Source organism: Sus scrofa, chromosome 7 (assembly GCF_054392235.1).
Source record: "Sus scrofa isolate SSC_HxYL_T2T_F1_AM1 chromosome 7, Sscrofa_HxYL_maternal_Yorkshire_Landrace_v2.0, whole genome shotgun sequence".
Taxonomy (NCBI): Eukaryota; Metazoa; Chordata; class Mammalia; order Artiodactyla; family Suidae; genus Sus; species Sus scrofa.
In genome coordinates, this window is record NC_139389.1 from 65,827,485 (window position 1) to 65,844,101 (window position 16,617).

The following is a 16,617-nucleotide window of genomic DNA, read 5'->3' on the forward strand; positions in this document are numbered from 1 at the left end:
TAGTACCTAATATTAAAGAATGATAGTGACCAAGAGAATGTTGAGAAGTAATTTTTCCATTATTAATAACAACAATGCATTCTCTTACATGTACTTCACAGTTTATAAAAGCAGTTTCACTACATAAACACATATGCATATAAACCTCTAATGAGGGAGGTAGGTACAGCAGCGAGTATCCATTCATGTGAAAAGGGAGAGGTTATGTGACTTGCTTGGGAATATACAACAACAGATTCAGAATTTGGACCCATTAAGCTGACTCCAAAGCTACTTTTCTGTTTTCTTTCTTTCTTTTTTTTTTTTTTCCTTCTTCTGGCTATACCCATGGCACGTGGAAATTCCTGGGCCAGGGACTGAATCCACACCACAGCAGTAACCTGTACCACAGCTGTGAAAATGCTGGAGCCTTAACCTGCCAGGCCACCAGGGAACTCCCAAATATACCTTTTCTTATTTTATGTTGTGATGTCTTTTAGTTTAAGACCAACAAAAATAAAGCTATTCACATTGAATGAAAAACCAAATAAAGCTATGGACTGAACTTGTCTTCCCAAGATTCATAAGTTAAAGCCCTGACCCCCTCAATGTGCATACTCTCTCCCCCACCCTCCCCACCCCTGGCATGTCTCACACCAGGAAGAGAATCTTCTCCCTTTGCAGTCTACAGAAATGGGAGAAAATAAACCCTATTATTCATTAGTCATCCAGTTTATCGTATTTTGTTATGGCAGCTCAAGCAGACTAAGATGAAGATTTTGTTACTGAGAAGTGGGGTATTGCTTTAACAAATAACCAAAAATACAGAAGAAGCTGCTTTGGAATTGGGTAGAAGATGGAAGAGTTTTAAGACACCTGAGAGAAAAAGCCTAGATACCCCTGAATAGACTGTTGCTAGAAATATGAACACTAAGGGTGATTCTAGTGAAGTCTCAGATAGAAATGAGGAACACATCAGAAACTAGAAAAAAGATGAACTTTCTTATAAAATGGCAAAGAACTTGGCTAAATGGTGCTCTTGCATTTTGTGAAAGGCAGAACTTGTAAGCTATGAAACTAAATATTTAGCTGAGAGATTTCTAAACAAAATGTTAAAGGAATGGCTTGTTTCTTCCTAACTGCTTATAGTAAAGGGCAAAGGGAGAGAGAAGAGTTGAAGGAATTGTTGGACAAAAAGGAATCAGAGCTTGAAGATTTGAAAACTCTCAGCCTATCCATATTGTAAAAAACGAGAAAGCTTGTTCTAAAGAGAATACTAAGGGTGTGGCTGAATAACCACTTGATAAAGACATCAGAGTGTGACTCATGGACTTAATCAGCCATCTCAGCAGAAGCCAGAAATAGAGGTGGGATTATACCAGCAAAGGCACTGTCAGTTTGAACTAAAGGGACAGAGAAAGCTGGGTGGAATGAAGGAAGGCTGTTGGACTTCTTGGATGCTTGAGGACTGGACCATGGAGCTATTTATCTGTGAAAGAGAACTATTCTTTAAGGAAAGGGAAGCATGACCCTGAAGACATTCTAGATATTCAAGGGCTGCTACTCCCACCACAGGCCCAGGGCAAGGCAGTTTCCTTTTCTGTTTAGAAGGGTAGGGATGCTTCTCCAGATTGGGAAGGCCAAGCGTGACCCTGCCCTGGCAGTGAGCCATGTGGGTGGGCCCTTACGAAAAGCCAAAGATCAAGGGGCCCAGCAGAGCCACATGGTTGATGCTGCCACTCCAGTGGGCCTGGAGGACAAAATACTGAATCAAAGAGGATTATTCCTGAGCCTCAGTATTTAATGGAATTGGCCTTGTAAGGTTTTGGAATTGGCCTTGCAAGGTTTTGAACTTGCTTGAGACCCATCATCCCTTTCTTCCTTTTCGATTTCTCCCTTTTTAAATGGGGTTGTCCATCCTATGCTTGTCCACCACTGTATTTTGGAAGCACATAACTTGACTATTTCCCTAGGTTCACATTTGGAGAAGAAATTTGCTTTAGGATTTATCAGACCTTGAGTTTCACCCATATCTGATTTAGATGATAGTCACGTGAGACTTTGGACTTTAGAGTTGATGCTAGAATGAGTTAAGAACTCTGGGACTACTGGGATGAACTGAACATATTTTGTATGTGATAAGGATATGAATTCAATGTGGGGGGCAGGGACAGAACATTTTGGATTAAATTGTTTACCCCGCTCCTCCCAAATTCATATGTTGACATGCTAACCCCCAAGGTGATTTAACTGTATTTGGAGATAGGGCCTACAAAGAGGTAATTAAGGCTAAATGAGGCCCTGACATGGATTAGTGTCCTTATAGGAAGAGACACTAGAAAGTCCCTACCCACCTCAGCCATGTGAAGACACAAGAAGAAGGCAGCCATCTGCAAGGCAGAAAGAGAGCCCCCCACTAGAAACTAAATCAGCTAGAACCTTGATTTTGAACTTTCCAGCATTCAGAACTATGAGAAAATTTATTTTGTTTAAGCCATCCAGTCTACAGTATTTTGTTAGGGTGGCCTGAGCAAACTCAGACAACACTCAAGGTAAAGATCATAGTACTCTTTATCACCGCAGGGTATTTGGCATTTAAGGGGTAGAATCCCTTGGCTTTCAAATTATTAAATTCTAGCAGTGACTTCCTTTTGCAACATTTTAACAGACCTTTTAGCTTCTTCAAGAGACAGTCATACCTGTTAGCCTACTCTAAATTCCCTTAGTATGGAAAGGGATATGTTAAGAAGACAAACAGTGAAAAGTTATGTGAGCCAACTGCTGGTCTTTTTTTGCTTATCTCTGCAAAGGTAGGGTTCACAGTGTCCTAGTAATTTATTCCTTTAAGGTTGTACTATCAATTGGGTACTTCTAGAAACACCCAGAGGGTCTTCAAAGAGGCATTTATATTCACCATTTAGTGTAAAACATCCTTTCCCAAACCTGCCAACATCTCCCAGTATATAACCACTTGCCACCTGTTCTTTGGAGATTGCTTTTGCATCATTACAAGCAAAGAAATCAATACCAGACCATTGATTTGGGAAAGAGACAAGATTGCACAGCAATAATACATAAAGTTAGTCAAGCCCTACTTCTCAGTTGTTTTGAAAAAAACAGATAGTTCAATGTCCCTTTCTGAAATAGGTACTCATCCTGCATTGATGATTTTGTAGCAATAAAGGCCCAAGATAGATGAGGCCCCATAACCCCAATTGATATGCTACAAAGAATCTCAAAATGCCTTTTTAGACTCAACAGTAATATATTAACTCATATCTAGATCTTCTGTCTGCAGTTTACCCCTCGGTTTAATTTAAAAAGTGTGGGCTGGGGCACAGGGTCACTCTGCAAGTGCCACCAGACAGTAAAGTGGTGACGGTGCTGCAACTGCAGAGAGCAGCCGGCTGAAGGTCTGGTCTAAATATATATTCTGTCTTGATAGACAGGTAAGGCCAAACGTTTACCTTATCCATTAATTTACTAAGACACCATCTGGTCTTTCGAAGCTAAATTAACACATACAAGTCATTTAGATATGTTAATTGGTTTTGAACCAGTGAAGAGAATCAGTAAAAAGGGACTATGGGAAGGGGGAACGTTACCTTAAGTTTACAGAAAGCTCTATGTTTTCAGAAATTCTTTCAATGTATCATCTCACTTGAGCCTAACCTCAGTCCTGAAAACTAGATACATCATTGTTGTAAACATCTGAAAGAGAAGGAAATTGAGGCTCAAAGACTGTTACTTTCTTAAAGTAATCTAGGGAAGAAGTGAAAGAAGTTGAAATTTATCAGAGACATTTAGTTCTCTTTTAGTCAAAAAGTGCTACAAGATGGGCACCATTATTATTCCCTCCCCCCACTTTTTTGGGCAGCACCTGCCTACCTCATGCAGGAGTTCCTGGGCCAGAGATCAAACCCAAGCTACAGCAGTGACAATGCTGAATCCTTAACAGCTGGGCCACCAGGGAACTCCTATTATCTCTCTTTTTTTTCTTCTTTTTACAGCTGCACCTCCAGCATATGGAACTTCCTACGTTGCGGTCAAATCGGAGCTGCAGCTGCTGGCCTAAGCCATAGCCACAGCAATGCAGGATCTAAGCTGCATCTGCGATCTACACCACAGCTTGTGGCAACGCCTGATCCTTAACCCACTGAGAGAGGCCAAGGATGAAACCCGCATCCTCATGGACACTATGCTGGGTTCTTAACCCACTGAGCCACAAGGGATGACACTCTCACGGCATGTGAAAGTTCCTGGGCCAGCAATTGATTCCATGCCACAATAGCAACTGGAACCACTGCAGTGATAACTGACCAGATCCTTAACCCGCTGCACCACCAGAAAACTCCCATTATCCCTTTTAAGGCTGAGGAAGTTGAGACTCAGAGCAGCAACTTATGACAGAGCTACTTAGTGGCAGAGTCAGGATTTGAACCCAGATCTTTTGGACTTTAAAGTCCATGCTTCTTTTTAATCACACTGATGAAGCCTAGGGCTTACTGTTACAGTGACTGTAACTGCTCAAGAATTCTTGATGGTAAGAGTTTTAGCCCTCTGAAAGAAGTGGGTTGACTGGAATGGGTGATATACATTTAAGAAATTAATATGTGATATAACAAAGTGTAGGCTAGAGTCAGAGAGATCTGTGTTTAAATCTACCTTTACTAACTGCTGGCCATATTATTCTCATCTGTTGAATGGATAAAAAGATCTTAACCCCAGGATCCATCATTGTCACTGCAGAGGCCCTGGTCACTGCCGTGGCATGGGCTCAATCCCTGGCCTAGGAACTTCTACATGCGGTGGGTGGGACCAAAAGAAAAAACAAAAAAAACAAACTTAACCCCATGAAGTCAACGTGAAGATTAAATTACATAAGACTACAAAATTCCTGGTACATTAACAAATATTGGTTACCTTCCTCTATAAAAATGTTTCTTTAGGAAACAGAGGAGTCAGAAAACAAGGGTCTCTTATTTGCTAGAGATTAAACACAGAAACAGAGTAGAAGGTACATGATAGACCACATTTGTACAGGTAACCTTTGCAAACAATCACAGCTCAAGGATTACCTATTTTAGGAAGAATTCTCTGGCATCTGGAGTCTGGGTTAAGGTCCTGCTTACCTCTATCTTGGCATTCAGTATACTGTGCTCTAATTCTGTCCCTATACATCTGTTTTCTCACCTAGATAGTAAGTTAAGCCCCTTTCTTTTACAATATCTGAGGTAAGGAAGATGCTCAATAAGTTTTTGCTGAACAGAGGAATAAAGGGGAAAAAAAAAGAAACCAGACCCATCTCAGTAACAGTGTGTTGGAGAAGATTAAAAGTAGATTTATAATATTTTCTTACCTTGACTGCATAGTTATTAAGTGGATCTTTTGCATATGAAGCTGTGTAGTAAACGGCATCACCTGCCTCACAACAAGGCTTGTCACTGGTTAGCCTGAAGTCTGACCAGCTGTCCACCCCAAAACGGAGCTGATCTTTCTGCCCAGCCATGAAGAGGTCTTCACATTTAATAGCCAGTTTTTTCAAGGCATCTGCATGAAGGCTTCGGATTTTACCCACCACTTCTTCACGATTCTCAAGTCCTCGATAAAGTGCTTGTCTCTGTGGCTTCTGGATGCCTCTGCCCTGCCTGCAAGAGGGACCACGCCGGCTGGACAGGGACTCTGTGCTATTGGAAAATCTGTCCTTAATACTGAGAGTGGTTAAGCTGGAGATGCTGTTTGCTGCAGAGGGCACAGGTCTCTCCTTGTGCAAAGGTCTCTCCAAGGAGTCATAAGACTCAATATCCAGTCCCTTGAGTTCATAACTGATTGAAGAGCCAGCGCTACTGGCATCCCAGTTGGGGTCAATATCATAGGTAGGATTAGCCATGACACAAAGAGTAGTTTCCAGGGATTTCTGGAGTTCTTTGGAGATTGGCTCTGTATTGGCTCTTATGATCATTTTCTTTGGCAGTGGGGGTGGTGTAGGTTGAGAAGCATTAGGTGCTTCTTGGTCTGTTTTCCCACCGAAGGCAATGGCATCATCCAAAGCTCCCTTAGGTTGCCGTGGATGCTTGGGAGGTATCATGGCTGCTCTAGACTGCCCTGTATTGTTTTAAAAGAAAAGAAAAAAAAGAATAATTAAGTAAAGTTTTCATTCTTGTGACATAACTGAAATTTAGACATAAACAAGGGAGGCAGCACTGAGAATGTAAGAAGTCAGTGCTTTAATTCAAAAATGATGAAAGAAAACAAAGGACAAATAGCTAAATTTAAAGGTAAGACTTGATGGGAGGAACAAATGCCAACAATGTCTTAGTACTTCTTTGCCATAGGAACAGTTTTCAGAAAGAAATTCAGAGTCTCCCCTCCTGGCCCCAAGAGTGCTATATTTACCACATTAGAATACTAAGGAGTGACAGACACTCAAATAATTGCATTGTGACAGAGTAGAGATGATAGCACTTGCGGATTTTAAGAAATATTGGGAGCATTATTAAAAACAATTGGAACTAGCAAATGAGCTAGACTGGTGCTCAGAAGACACTATTCTATCCTTTTAACTTTGTTCCAAGGTACATTGTATTGTATACGGCACTTGTCATTTTCAATCTAATATATACAAATATAATTTCATAAACCATGTTATTTTATTTCACTACAGAGACGGATTCGGGCACTGCTTAACGGCCTATGTATAAGATCCCTGTGATTGTGATAAGGGGAACCACATATATGAGCAGATGACTATTGTTTTACAAACTCTTATGTGATTATTTTACAGGGCATACAAACTGTGATTTCAGAGATACTACTTTTGAACCTCTTTTACAACAAATCTTACTTAACAGAACTGATCATATTTGCTTGTTTTCCAGAATTTGTGCTTGGAAGAAGATAAAATACATAGGTATGTGATTAATGACACCTCCAGGACTTAATATACTGAAGTCCTAACCTCTGGTACTTGTGAAGGTGATCATATTTGTAAACAGAGTCTTTGTAGGAGTAATTAAGTTAAGACGAGGTCATTAGGATGGGCCTCAATCCAATACAGCTGATATCCTTATAAGACTAGAAAAAAGTCATATGAAGACAGACACACCATGTGGTGACAGAGGCAGAGACTGGAGTAATGCAGTTGCAAGCCAGGGGTGGTAAGGATTGAGGACCACCACCAGATGCTAGGAAAAGATAAGGAGGGATCCTACCTAGACTCTCAGAGGGAACACAGCCTTGTTAACACCTTGATTTCATACTCCAAGTCTCCAGAAATACAGGAAAATAAATTTCTCTTATTTTAGGCCAGTTAGTTTGTGGTACTTTGTTACAACAGCCCTAGGAAACAAATATATGCTCCTACTGATGATAATAATGAATAAAGATGGCTTATTAAAATCATATCCTTATAGCAATGCCAAAGGGAAGAACCAATATAAACTATGATTGTAGTAGCAATATATTATATTCCATTTCCCATGCATGCAATTCTCTTCAAGAATACCTAAGCATTTATATAAACTCTGATGATATATAAGCAAACCTAAGGACCCCCTTTCTCCACTAATGGCATGCAGCAATATTTTTTTATAAGGAATAGAACTACATTATATATAAATAAAAAATATGTATATAGACAGCATGAGAATGAGAGAGGGAAAGAATATGAGAATGCTAAGCTCTAAGAGGGCCAGGAATTTCATTTTATTCATCACTGTACCCTCTATGTTAAGAACATGTCCTGTGTATAACAGATGCTCAATAAATATCTCTCGAATGACTAAAGGAATGAATATTTAGGGCTAAAAGAGAAAAAGAGGCAAAACCGTACAGGTACCCATAACAAGTAAAGATACTAAACCAATGACTTAAAAAATTCCCTCAAAGAAAAGTCCAGGGCCATATGGCTTTATTGATGAATTCTACCCCAATGTTTAAAGAAGTATTAAAATCAATCCTTCACAAACTCTTCCAAAAAACAGAGGGGCAGTGAACACTTACCAACTTGGAATCTATGAGGGCAATCTTACCTACATATCAAAACAAGAGAAAGACATTACAAGAAAACTAGAGACTAATATCTCTTATTACTAAGCACAAAAATCCCCACAAAATATTAGCAAACTGAATCCAGCAACATATACAAAAGAATTAGACACTACAAACAAATATGGATTTATCCCAGGAACGCAAGGTTGGTTTAATATCTGAAAAATCAATCAATGCAATATACAATGTAAATAGAATAGAGGAAAAGAACCCCTCACGATCAGCTCAATAGATGCTCATAAGATCCAATACTTTTCATGATAAAATCATTGAACAAACTTGGAAAAGAAGGGATCATCCTCAACCCGATAAAGGGGACCTATAAAAAACCAAGAGGTAAATCATACTTAATGGTGAAAGAAGAGATTTTTCCCCACTAAGATCAGGAACAAGACAAGGATTTCCATTCTTGTCATTTCTATTCTACACTGTACTAGAGGACCTAGCCAGGGAAATCAGGAAAGAAAAAGAAATAACATTCAGACTGGAAAAGAAGTAAAGCTATCTCTATTCATGGGTGACTTAATCTTCTATATAGGAAAGTCTAAGGAATCCATGACTACAACAACCAAAACCAATTAGAACTAATATACCAGTTTAGCAGGATTGAAGTATTTAAGCTCAGTATAAAAAATTAATTGTATTTCTATACACCAGCAGTGAACAATCCAAAAGGTAAATTAAGAAGACAATCTAGGGAGTTCCCATTGTGGCACAGTAGAAATAAATCCAACTAGTATCCACAAGTATGTGGGTTCCATCCCTGGCCTCGCTCAGTGCCGCTTCTGCAACCTATACCACAGCTTACAGCAACGCCAGATCCTTAACCCACTGAGCAAGGCCAGGGACTGAACCCGCAACCTCATGGTTCCTACTCGGATTCGTTAACCACTGCACCATGACGGGAACTCCTATCTCAGCATTTCTAACTCTAGGGATATATTCAAGAGAAATGAAAGCATATATCTACACAAAAACTTGCACTCAAATGTTCACAGCGACATTTGAGTATAAGTACAACGTAAGAGCCAAAAAGTGGAAAAAACTCTAATGTTTATCAACTGAAGAATGAATAAACAAAATGTAGTATAGCCACACAATAGAGTATTATTCAGCCATAAAAAGCAATGAAGTACTGATACTTGCTACCATCTGTATGAGCCTTGGAAACACGCTAAGTGAGAGAAACCAGTCACAAAAGACCACACATCATGTAATTCCACTTATATGCAATGTCTAGAAATACATAAATACACAGAGACAGTAAGTAGATTAGTGGTTGCCAAGGGCTGGGGGAGGGGAGAACGGAAATGGAGCTATTGTTAATGGGTTTCCGTTTGGGGATGAAACTCTTCTAGAATTAGATACCAGTAGTGGTTGTAAAATTTTGTTAATATACTAACATTCACTGAATTGAATTGCACACTCTAAAAGGGTGAATTTCATGGTATGTGAATTTTATCTTAATAAAGCAAATCAACAATCCATTCTTAGAAACCACCATAAATTCAGTTTTCAGTCACATCTCCCCATTTCTCTGGGCTCTTAACATCACAAAGGATGAAGAGGCTTGGCCTTTACTGAACTCTGCCTGTGATGGTGAGGTCTCCCTCCCAGAGCTGCCCCAGGCCTACCTCATGGCAGCTAATGTGAGAAGTCAGAACCACAGTTTATTTACAAGATGACAGCAATGTGCTTTGCAACAAACCTTCCTTTTCCTGACCCAGTCCTTTCAGAGGTGAAGTGCTGTGGAGAAGGTGAGAAGCAGTGAACTGTAGCAGCCCCTTATCTTCCTTGCCTGACTACTGTGGCAGGCTCCTGTTATCCCTGTCTCCAGTTTTGCCCCCCTCACCACACGAGCCATTAGAGACTTTTTTCAAACACCAAAGCTGATCACAGCACTCCTCTACTTAAAACATTCTGTCCTTGAGAACTTGAACTTGATCCTGAGGATGGAGAATTCTTTGTTCAAGCACAGAAAGCAGGCCTATCATGACCCAGCTCTGGTTGGTCGTGTTTCTCAGAGCACCTCCCCTGTGCCACACGTCTGAGCTAATAAGCTGCGTGTAGCTTCTCCAGCACTCGTGGCTACTTCATGTTCTGTGTCTGTGCTCATGTTGACCCCTCTTCCGGGAATGATGGCTCGCTCCTCTCGTCTTTAAACATTGTGCCTCTGGGGAATGTTTCTCACTCTACTTCCCAAAATTGACCTTTCCTTCCTTGGAGCCTCAGATGTATCCTGTGAACATTTCTCTCTGAGCACTCAGGATACTTGATTTGTGTCCCTGTTTGAATTCCCCACAGGTTTGCCATTGAGGGCAGAGGCTGTGTCCCATTTATACACCCAGGACAAAGCAAACAGTCTGGCTGAGGGGGGAATGGAACGAAGGAGGGAAGGAATGAATTAATGAATAAAAAGCATGAAACATACACCTATTCTCACCACTTTCAATGTGGACCTTAGGAGAAATTTTATGGTGTGGCCCTTTTCTACCCATTTTTCTAAATGATAATAAAAACAATCATGGACAGAGGAGGAATGAAGAATTCCAAAAGTGCTTTATTTTTTAAAATTACCTCAGAACTGACAGGTGAGACAAGGTCTATCACCATCAGCAGCTCTTTAATGCTTATCAGAGGGGGTGCAAGAGGGCCAACCTTGCCATTTTCCTCACCTACAGAATAAAGTCCAAACTCCTCACGAAGTTGGTCAAGGCTCTCTGTCTTATCTACCACTATTTCTCACCGACCCTCTCACGGTTGATGATCACTCAGTTCCTGTTCTTTTCATACTCTCCTTGTTTTTATTTTTACATCTCTGCCTTGGCAAAAGTGTTCTGTCCTACGCCCAGCTCAAACAGCCCTTTGTCCACTGATGCCCTCCCTCCTCTCTACTCTCCACCTCTAAACTGGGCGCTGTCACTTCTTCCTCTGTGTTCTCTTAGCACTTTTTACTCTATGGTAGCATTTTTAGCCTTTTATAATGTGTGTGTGTGTGTGTTTTAACATTTCCTCAGAACCTCTGGCACACTGTGAGACATGAAGCAGGTGTGAAGGAAACAGCTGCCAGGCTGAAGAACAGAGAGTCAGCAGAGTTGGTCATCATTCCAAAATGAAAATGGACAACCAGGCAGCAAGGAAATAAAGATAATGAATAGCGATTTCTCTCCCCAAAGAGTGGGATAAGATCTCCTGGGAGCTAAGATTTCCACATGGGAATGAGAAGCATTTCCGTTCCAAATGAAACCATGAGCATTCTGCAGTCCGGGCAAGTAGGTCAAGCCATTCTCCCAAGTCTCAAAGTGTATTGTGTTTTTATTTTTTCCTTCCAAGAAGAACAAGTTCTCCTAACTGAATTCCAGTCATCTGGGTCAATGTTTTAAATGCTTGGTATCTTAGCTGTTTTTATTTTAAACTTTTAATCCTGTGCATTCTTCTCAAGCCTCCAGGACCAGACACTAAGCTCAGCTTTCAGCAGGCCTGATATAATATCACATACTCTACATTTTTGTGGCATACCAGCTCTTGAAACAAAACAAAACAAAAAGATTGTGTTCTAAATCTTGCCTTGCTATAGGCTAAAAAAGTTCTTTTGGGCAAATATGTTTGACTAAACCACACTGAAACCTTACTTTCTTTTTAAGTTTCTAAACTCTATCTTCGTATTTTCTCCTCACTTAAACATGTCTTCAGGCTGACAAATAAGGCCTTATATCACTTTCTGATAAGCAAATGATGAAAGATGGATTAAAAGGGAAAAGTTTAATGACACTACTTCAAAGAACCAAAAAGAGTGTTTAAAACTCCTCAGGAAGGAAAATGATTAATATGAGCTCTTAAAACTTACATGATTGGTAAAATACATAGAAAGGAAATAAGAAAAACGTTATCTCTAAAGATCAACATTTCAAAGATGATTACACAGCGAAAAACTCAAAATAATGATGACATCAATATAGAGATCTATTGGAAGGCACTATCATTGAAGACACACTCGGGACAAATCACAGCAAATGTTTGCTTAAGACATAACAATCATTTTGATCTTAGGGTGCTAGGGATAAAAGGCACTTAAGAATGACCCATTTAGACAGGAGCAGGATGCTAATGAGCACAATTAGTTCTTTAGTCCCCTAAGACAGGAATGTCATGGTCTCCCGGTCAGTCTCCCTGCCTCCAGTCATCCCATAGGTAGCTTTGAGAATGATCTTTTAAAAATCCTGATCATGAACCTCTATTCAAAATTCTTGTTTGTTTCCTGTAGGTAAAAGATACACTCATTGTGATAAATACATACCATTTATGATCTAGGCCCACCTCGCCAACTCCACCCCTTCTATTCTGCACTTAAGCTACTTGTAGTTAAATGAACTATCAAGCTTCAGGCCTTTGTACATACTCTTTCCTCTACCTGGAGTGTTCTCTCTTGCTTGTGGGTCTGGCAAGCAACTACTTTCTTTCAAGCTTAAAACCTTAGTGACCTTCTCCTAGACTCCTCCAGGCAGAAGCTTTCACTGACCCTTAAATACCTGCATCAGAGCAACTATCACATGAGCTCCTAGGTCCAGCCCCTATGTCTGTCTTTGTAAAGACCAAGACTCCTTGAAGACACTCCTAGCGCCCCGCTTGGCTCCCAGGAGATAGCTGACATTCAACAAATGAGAATGTTAAAGCCAAAATAAATGGAATATATTTTTCTATTTAAATTGTAATTTCAATCTTCATCCCTAATCTTTCCCCAGGGCACATGACAAGTAATACAGATGAGAACGGGAAGGGAGAGGACAATAGAAGAGATGATCATCACCAAACTGAGAAAGATGCACTGGAGTTATAAATATAGATGCCACACACCACACTGTGCGCCAGCCTTGTCAAACAAGTAGGCCTCTCATTGGCTGACCCTAGCACTCACTGTATCATCCTCTGGCAGTAGGCATCAGCAGCTTAGGAAGAAGGGTCCTAACCTATTTGGGCATTACTATAGTGTGAGGTCCCACCACTGTTAAATGTAAGCACAGCTGGCAAACCACAGAGGACATTTAATGCCAAATGATAAAAGAAAGCTGGCCTTCAAGACCACTTCAGGCTTGGCTTAGCCTCAAATAAAGGATGTCAGTGGTGTGGCAGCTGACAGACTCAATTTTTAAAAGATCTCATTAGTGAGAACCTCTCCAAGAAGAGATTATTTCTTTGGGGGTAAGTTGCTATGTGATTTGAATATTGCATTCTGCCAACTAATTCCAGTATATGGGAAACTATTTTTAAATGTGAATGCAGCTAACTTAAAAGATAGGAACATAGTCTACGGTTTCTTTTTAAATAGAGATAATTATATTTTTAGGAAGTACAACAAATGTACAAACAAATGTTCAAAGCTGTCATTCTCACTTTTTTTCCCCTTAAACATCCAGATACTCTAATAATGTGCAATTTTTAATCTTTGGTTCAAATAATTAACTTTGCATTGTGTGGCACAATGTCTGGCCCATAGCATTATTTGTTACTCCTCAATAATTGTTGAGTAAATGAATGAATGGTAATATGCTCTTCAGAATGATTTTTTTTTAAAGCTGCCATTTATGATGACGTTACTCCATAATTACAACATCAAGGCTGGCAATGTAATGACACTCTTTTAAGTACATTTACTCTTTAGAATTAACACTGACAGTCAATACACTGCCAAAGGAAGTCCTCGTGACAGAAGATTTTTAGGTGTTTTTTTTTCTTTCGGTGTTTGAAGGGTGCAGTCTTAAGGAGATGATCCAGGTATGTAAGAAGAGAAATGTGGACAGTTTCTCATGGGGACATGTAGAAGGAAACTGATGTATGGCCTACACAATTCCCTAATTAGGAAACCCCTGATTAAGTTTCATATTAGAAAAAAAAAGCCAGTTGATTAATGAAACACACAAACTAGGACTTGAAATTTTCCTGTATGAACTCTCCTCTAGAAAGCTCAATTTCCCTGACCCAAATCTTACAAAGTCAAATGCTAAGTCATTGTCGGCACATTCATTCAAACATGTTCTTACACCTTCTGTGTGTTTTAGATAACGTGCCAAGTTGTAGGCACAAAGAAAGAGAAACAAGCCAAAAACCTGTCCAGTAAAGGGAGACTAGATAAATCTTTCTAAAAAGTAATCTCAAGAGTACTTGGTTACAAAGTGAGTGAAGGCGAGCTAAAGTCACCAACTAATTTCCAACAGAGTAGAAGTCATTACAAGCTCCTGATTTTAGCAGGCTGATAAAGTAGTCAGGTGTGCCACATAAAAATCTAGTGATATTTCTTCTAGACATTCTGAGAGAGTCACAAGAAACATGGGGGAAATGTTGAAGGTCTTATTAAAAAAACTTTCTATCATTTCTTCAGAAAATCATTTTGGGTGTCAGACACCCTGCTAAATTCAGTTTGGGGTGGATTAACATGCCACAGATCAGTATGTTCAGTGATCTCATATCACCATCATCCAGAGGAAAAACATCACTTTGTAAGGGGCAACCTTCTTAAGGGGCTGTCAAATTGCTTAAAAACCAATATGATTTTTGTGCCCGCAGAAGACAAGACAAAGTACAATACAATAACCAATTCTTTACAGCAGTGCTGTCCAATAAAACTTTCTGTGATTCAGAAGAGAAAATCATGGACTTGGAGAATAGACTTGTGGCCGCCTGGGGGAGAGGGAGGGAGTGGTAGGGATTGGGAGCTTAGGGTTATCTGACAAAACTTGGAATGGATTTACAAGGAGACCCTGCTGAGTAGCATTGAGAACTATGTCTAGATACTTATACTGCAACAGAACAAAGGGTGGGGAAAAAAAATGTATACATGTAAGTGTAACTTGGTCCCCATTCTGTACAGTGGAAAAAAAATTATAAAAAAATTAAAAAAGAGAAGAAACAAAAAAACCCACAAACTTTCTGTGATGATAGAAATATTCTATATCTGCATGAGTACAGTAGCTTCTAACCATATGTGGCTACTGAGCACTTGAAATGTTGAGAGACTGAGGAACTGAATTTTTACACATTTTTTTTTTTTTTTTTTTTTTTTTTTGTCTTTTGTCGTTGTTGTTGCTATTTCTTGAGCCGCTCCCGTGGCGTATGGAGGTTCCCAGGCTAGGGGTTGAATCGGAGCTGTAGCCACCGGCCTATGCCAGAGCCACAGCAACATGGGATCCGAGCTGCGTCTGCAACCTACACCACAGCTCACGGCAACGCCGGATCGTTAACCCACTGAGCAAGGGCAGGGACCGAACCCGCAACCTCATGGTTCCTAGTCGGATTCGTTAACCACTGCGCCACGACGGGAACTCCAATTTTTACACATTTTATTTTATTTTATTTTATTTGGCTGAACTGTGGCACACGGAAGTTCTGGAGCCAGGGACTGAACCATGCCACAGCAGTGACAAGACCAGATCCTTAACTCACTGGGCCACCAGGGAACTCCTCTGAATTTTTATTTATGTTTTAATGAATTTAAATTTAAATAGCCAGATGTGGCTAGTGGCTACTATACTGGATAGTGGAGCTCTAAAATCTAATAATCCAGTTATAAAAAAAAATAAAGTTCGCTTTACTTATGTTCGTGACAAGAAAAAAGGCAGCTGAATTAACCCTGGAGAGGGATCTCTAAGGTTTAAAAAAAAAAAGATGGTTCACATAAATCAGTAGTTTTTAGTGGGAATGGCTGAATCATGACAGCTCTTGTTATACTACAGTGGGGAAAGGAGACTATCCCTAGGGTCCGATGGGAGACTGAAGTAAGGTAATCAAGGCCTATTCCAACTGAGAATAGACTTGTGGAGAATAGACCACAAGGGCCACGTCTGCGTCAATATGGAAGTTCCCAGGCTGGTGTCAAATTGGAGCTACAGCTGCCAGCCTACATCACAACTACACCAACTCAGGATCTGAGCCATGTCTGTGACTTACACCACAGCTCACAGCAATACCAGATCCTTAACCCACTGAGGGAGGCCAGGAATTGAACCCGCATCCTCATGGATCCTAGTCAGGTTCGTTAACTGCTAAGCCAAGAAGGGAAGTTCTGTTTTTTTTTGTTTTTTGTTTTTTTTTAACTTACTGTTTTGCTATAACCTTGGGGGACTGGATCTGTCACCGTAAGTTGCTATTATTTGTCATCTCTCCTCTGGTCCCTGTTGGCCACCCTGAGGTCCTGCCTCCTCTGTCATGTTTCATTCCCTCAGTCATCAGTATGCAGGTATCCCGTAACTTTTTGGACTCACATTTTGTTGTTCTGCTTATTCGACGTTTCTAATAAACACTGAAAATTATTTTTACTTTATTCTTTATTTTCTGGCTAGCACATCAAACATATTGAAAGAAAAAAGCAAGAGTATATTTTGAAGGACAAATAAAGGAATTTCACAATCATTAAGTACTTCTGTGTACCAAGTATTTCTTTTGTCACCCAGCCCTACAAAGCAGATGCTACTATTCCCTCACTTCAGATGAGGAAACTGAAGATCTGGGATGGTAAATAACCGACCAACCATCATGCAAGTGGGCACTGATACAGAGGCATATGAAACCGACCCATCTGATGCCTCAAACCTATGT

The 16,617-nt window shown here is 40.1% G+C and overlaps 1 protein-coding gene across 12 annotated transcripts in view; it reads right to left on the minus strand.

Annotated features, from left to right (window-relative positions):
* The window catches only part of PEAK1 (pseudopodium enriched atypical kinase 1), a 284,832-nt gene that overhangs the window by 19,147 nt on the left and 249,068 nt on the right, over positions 1–16,617 (minus strand). For all 12 annotated transcript variants that reach the window (XM_084966101.1, XM_084966096.1, XM_021097994.2 and 9 more), the window contains 1 exon segment: positions 5,339–6,084. In XM_084966101.1, the coding sequence (XP_084822227.1) occupies positions 5,339–6,084 (746 nt within the window).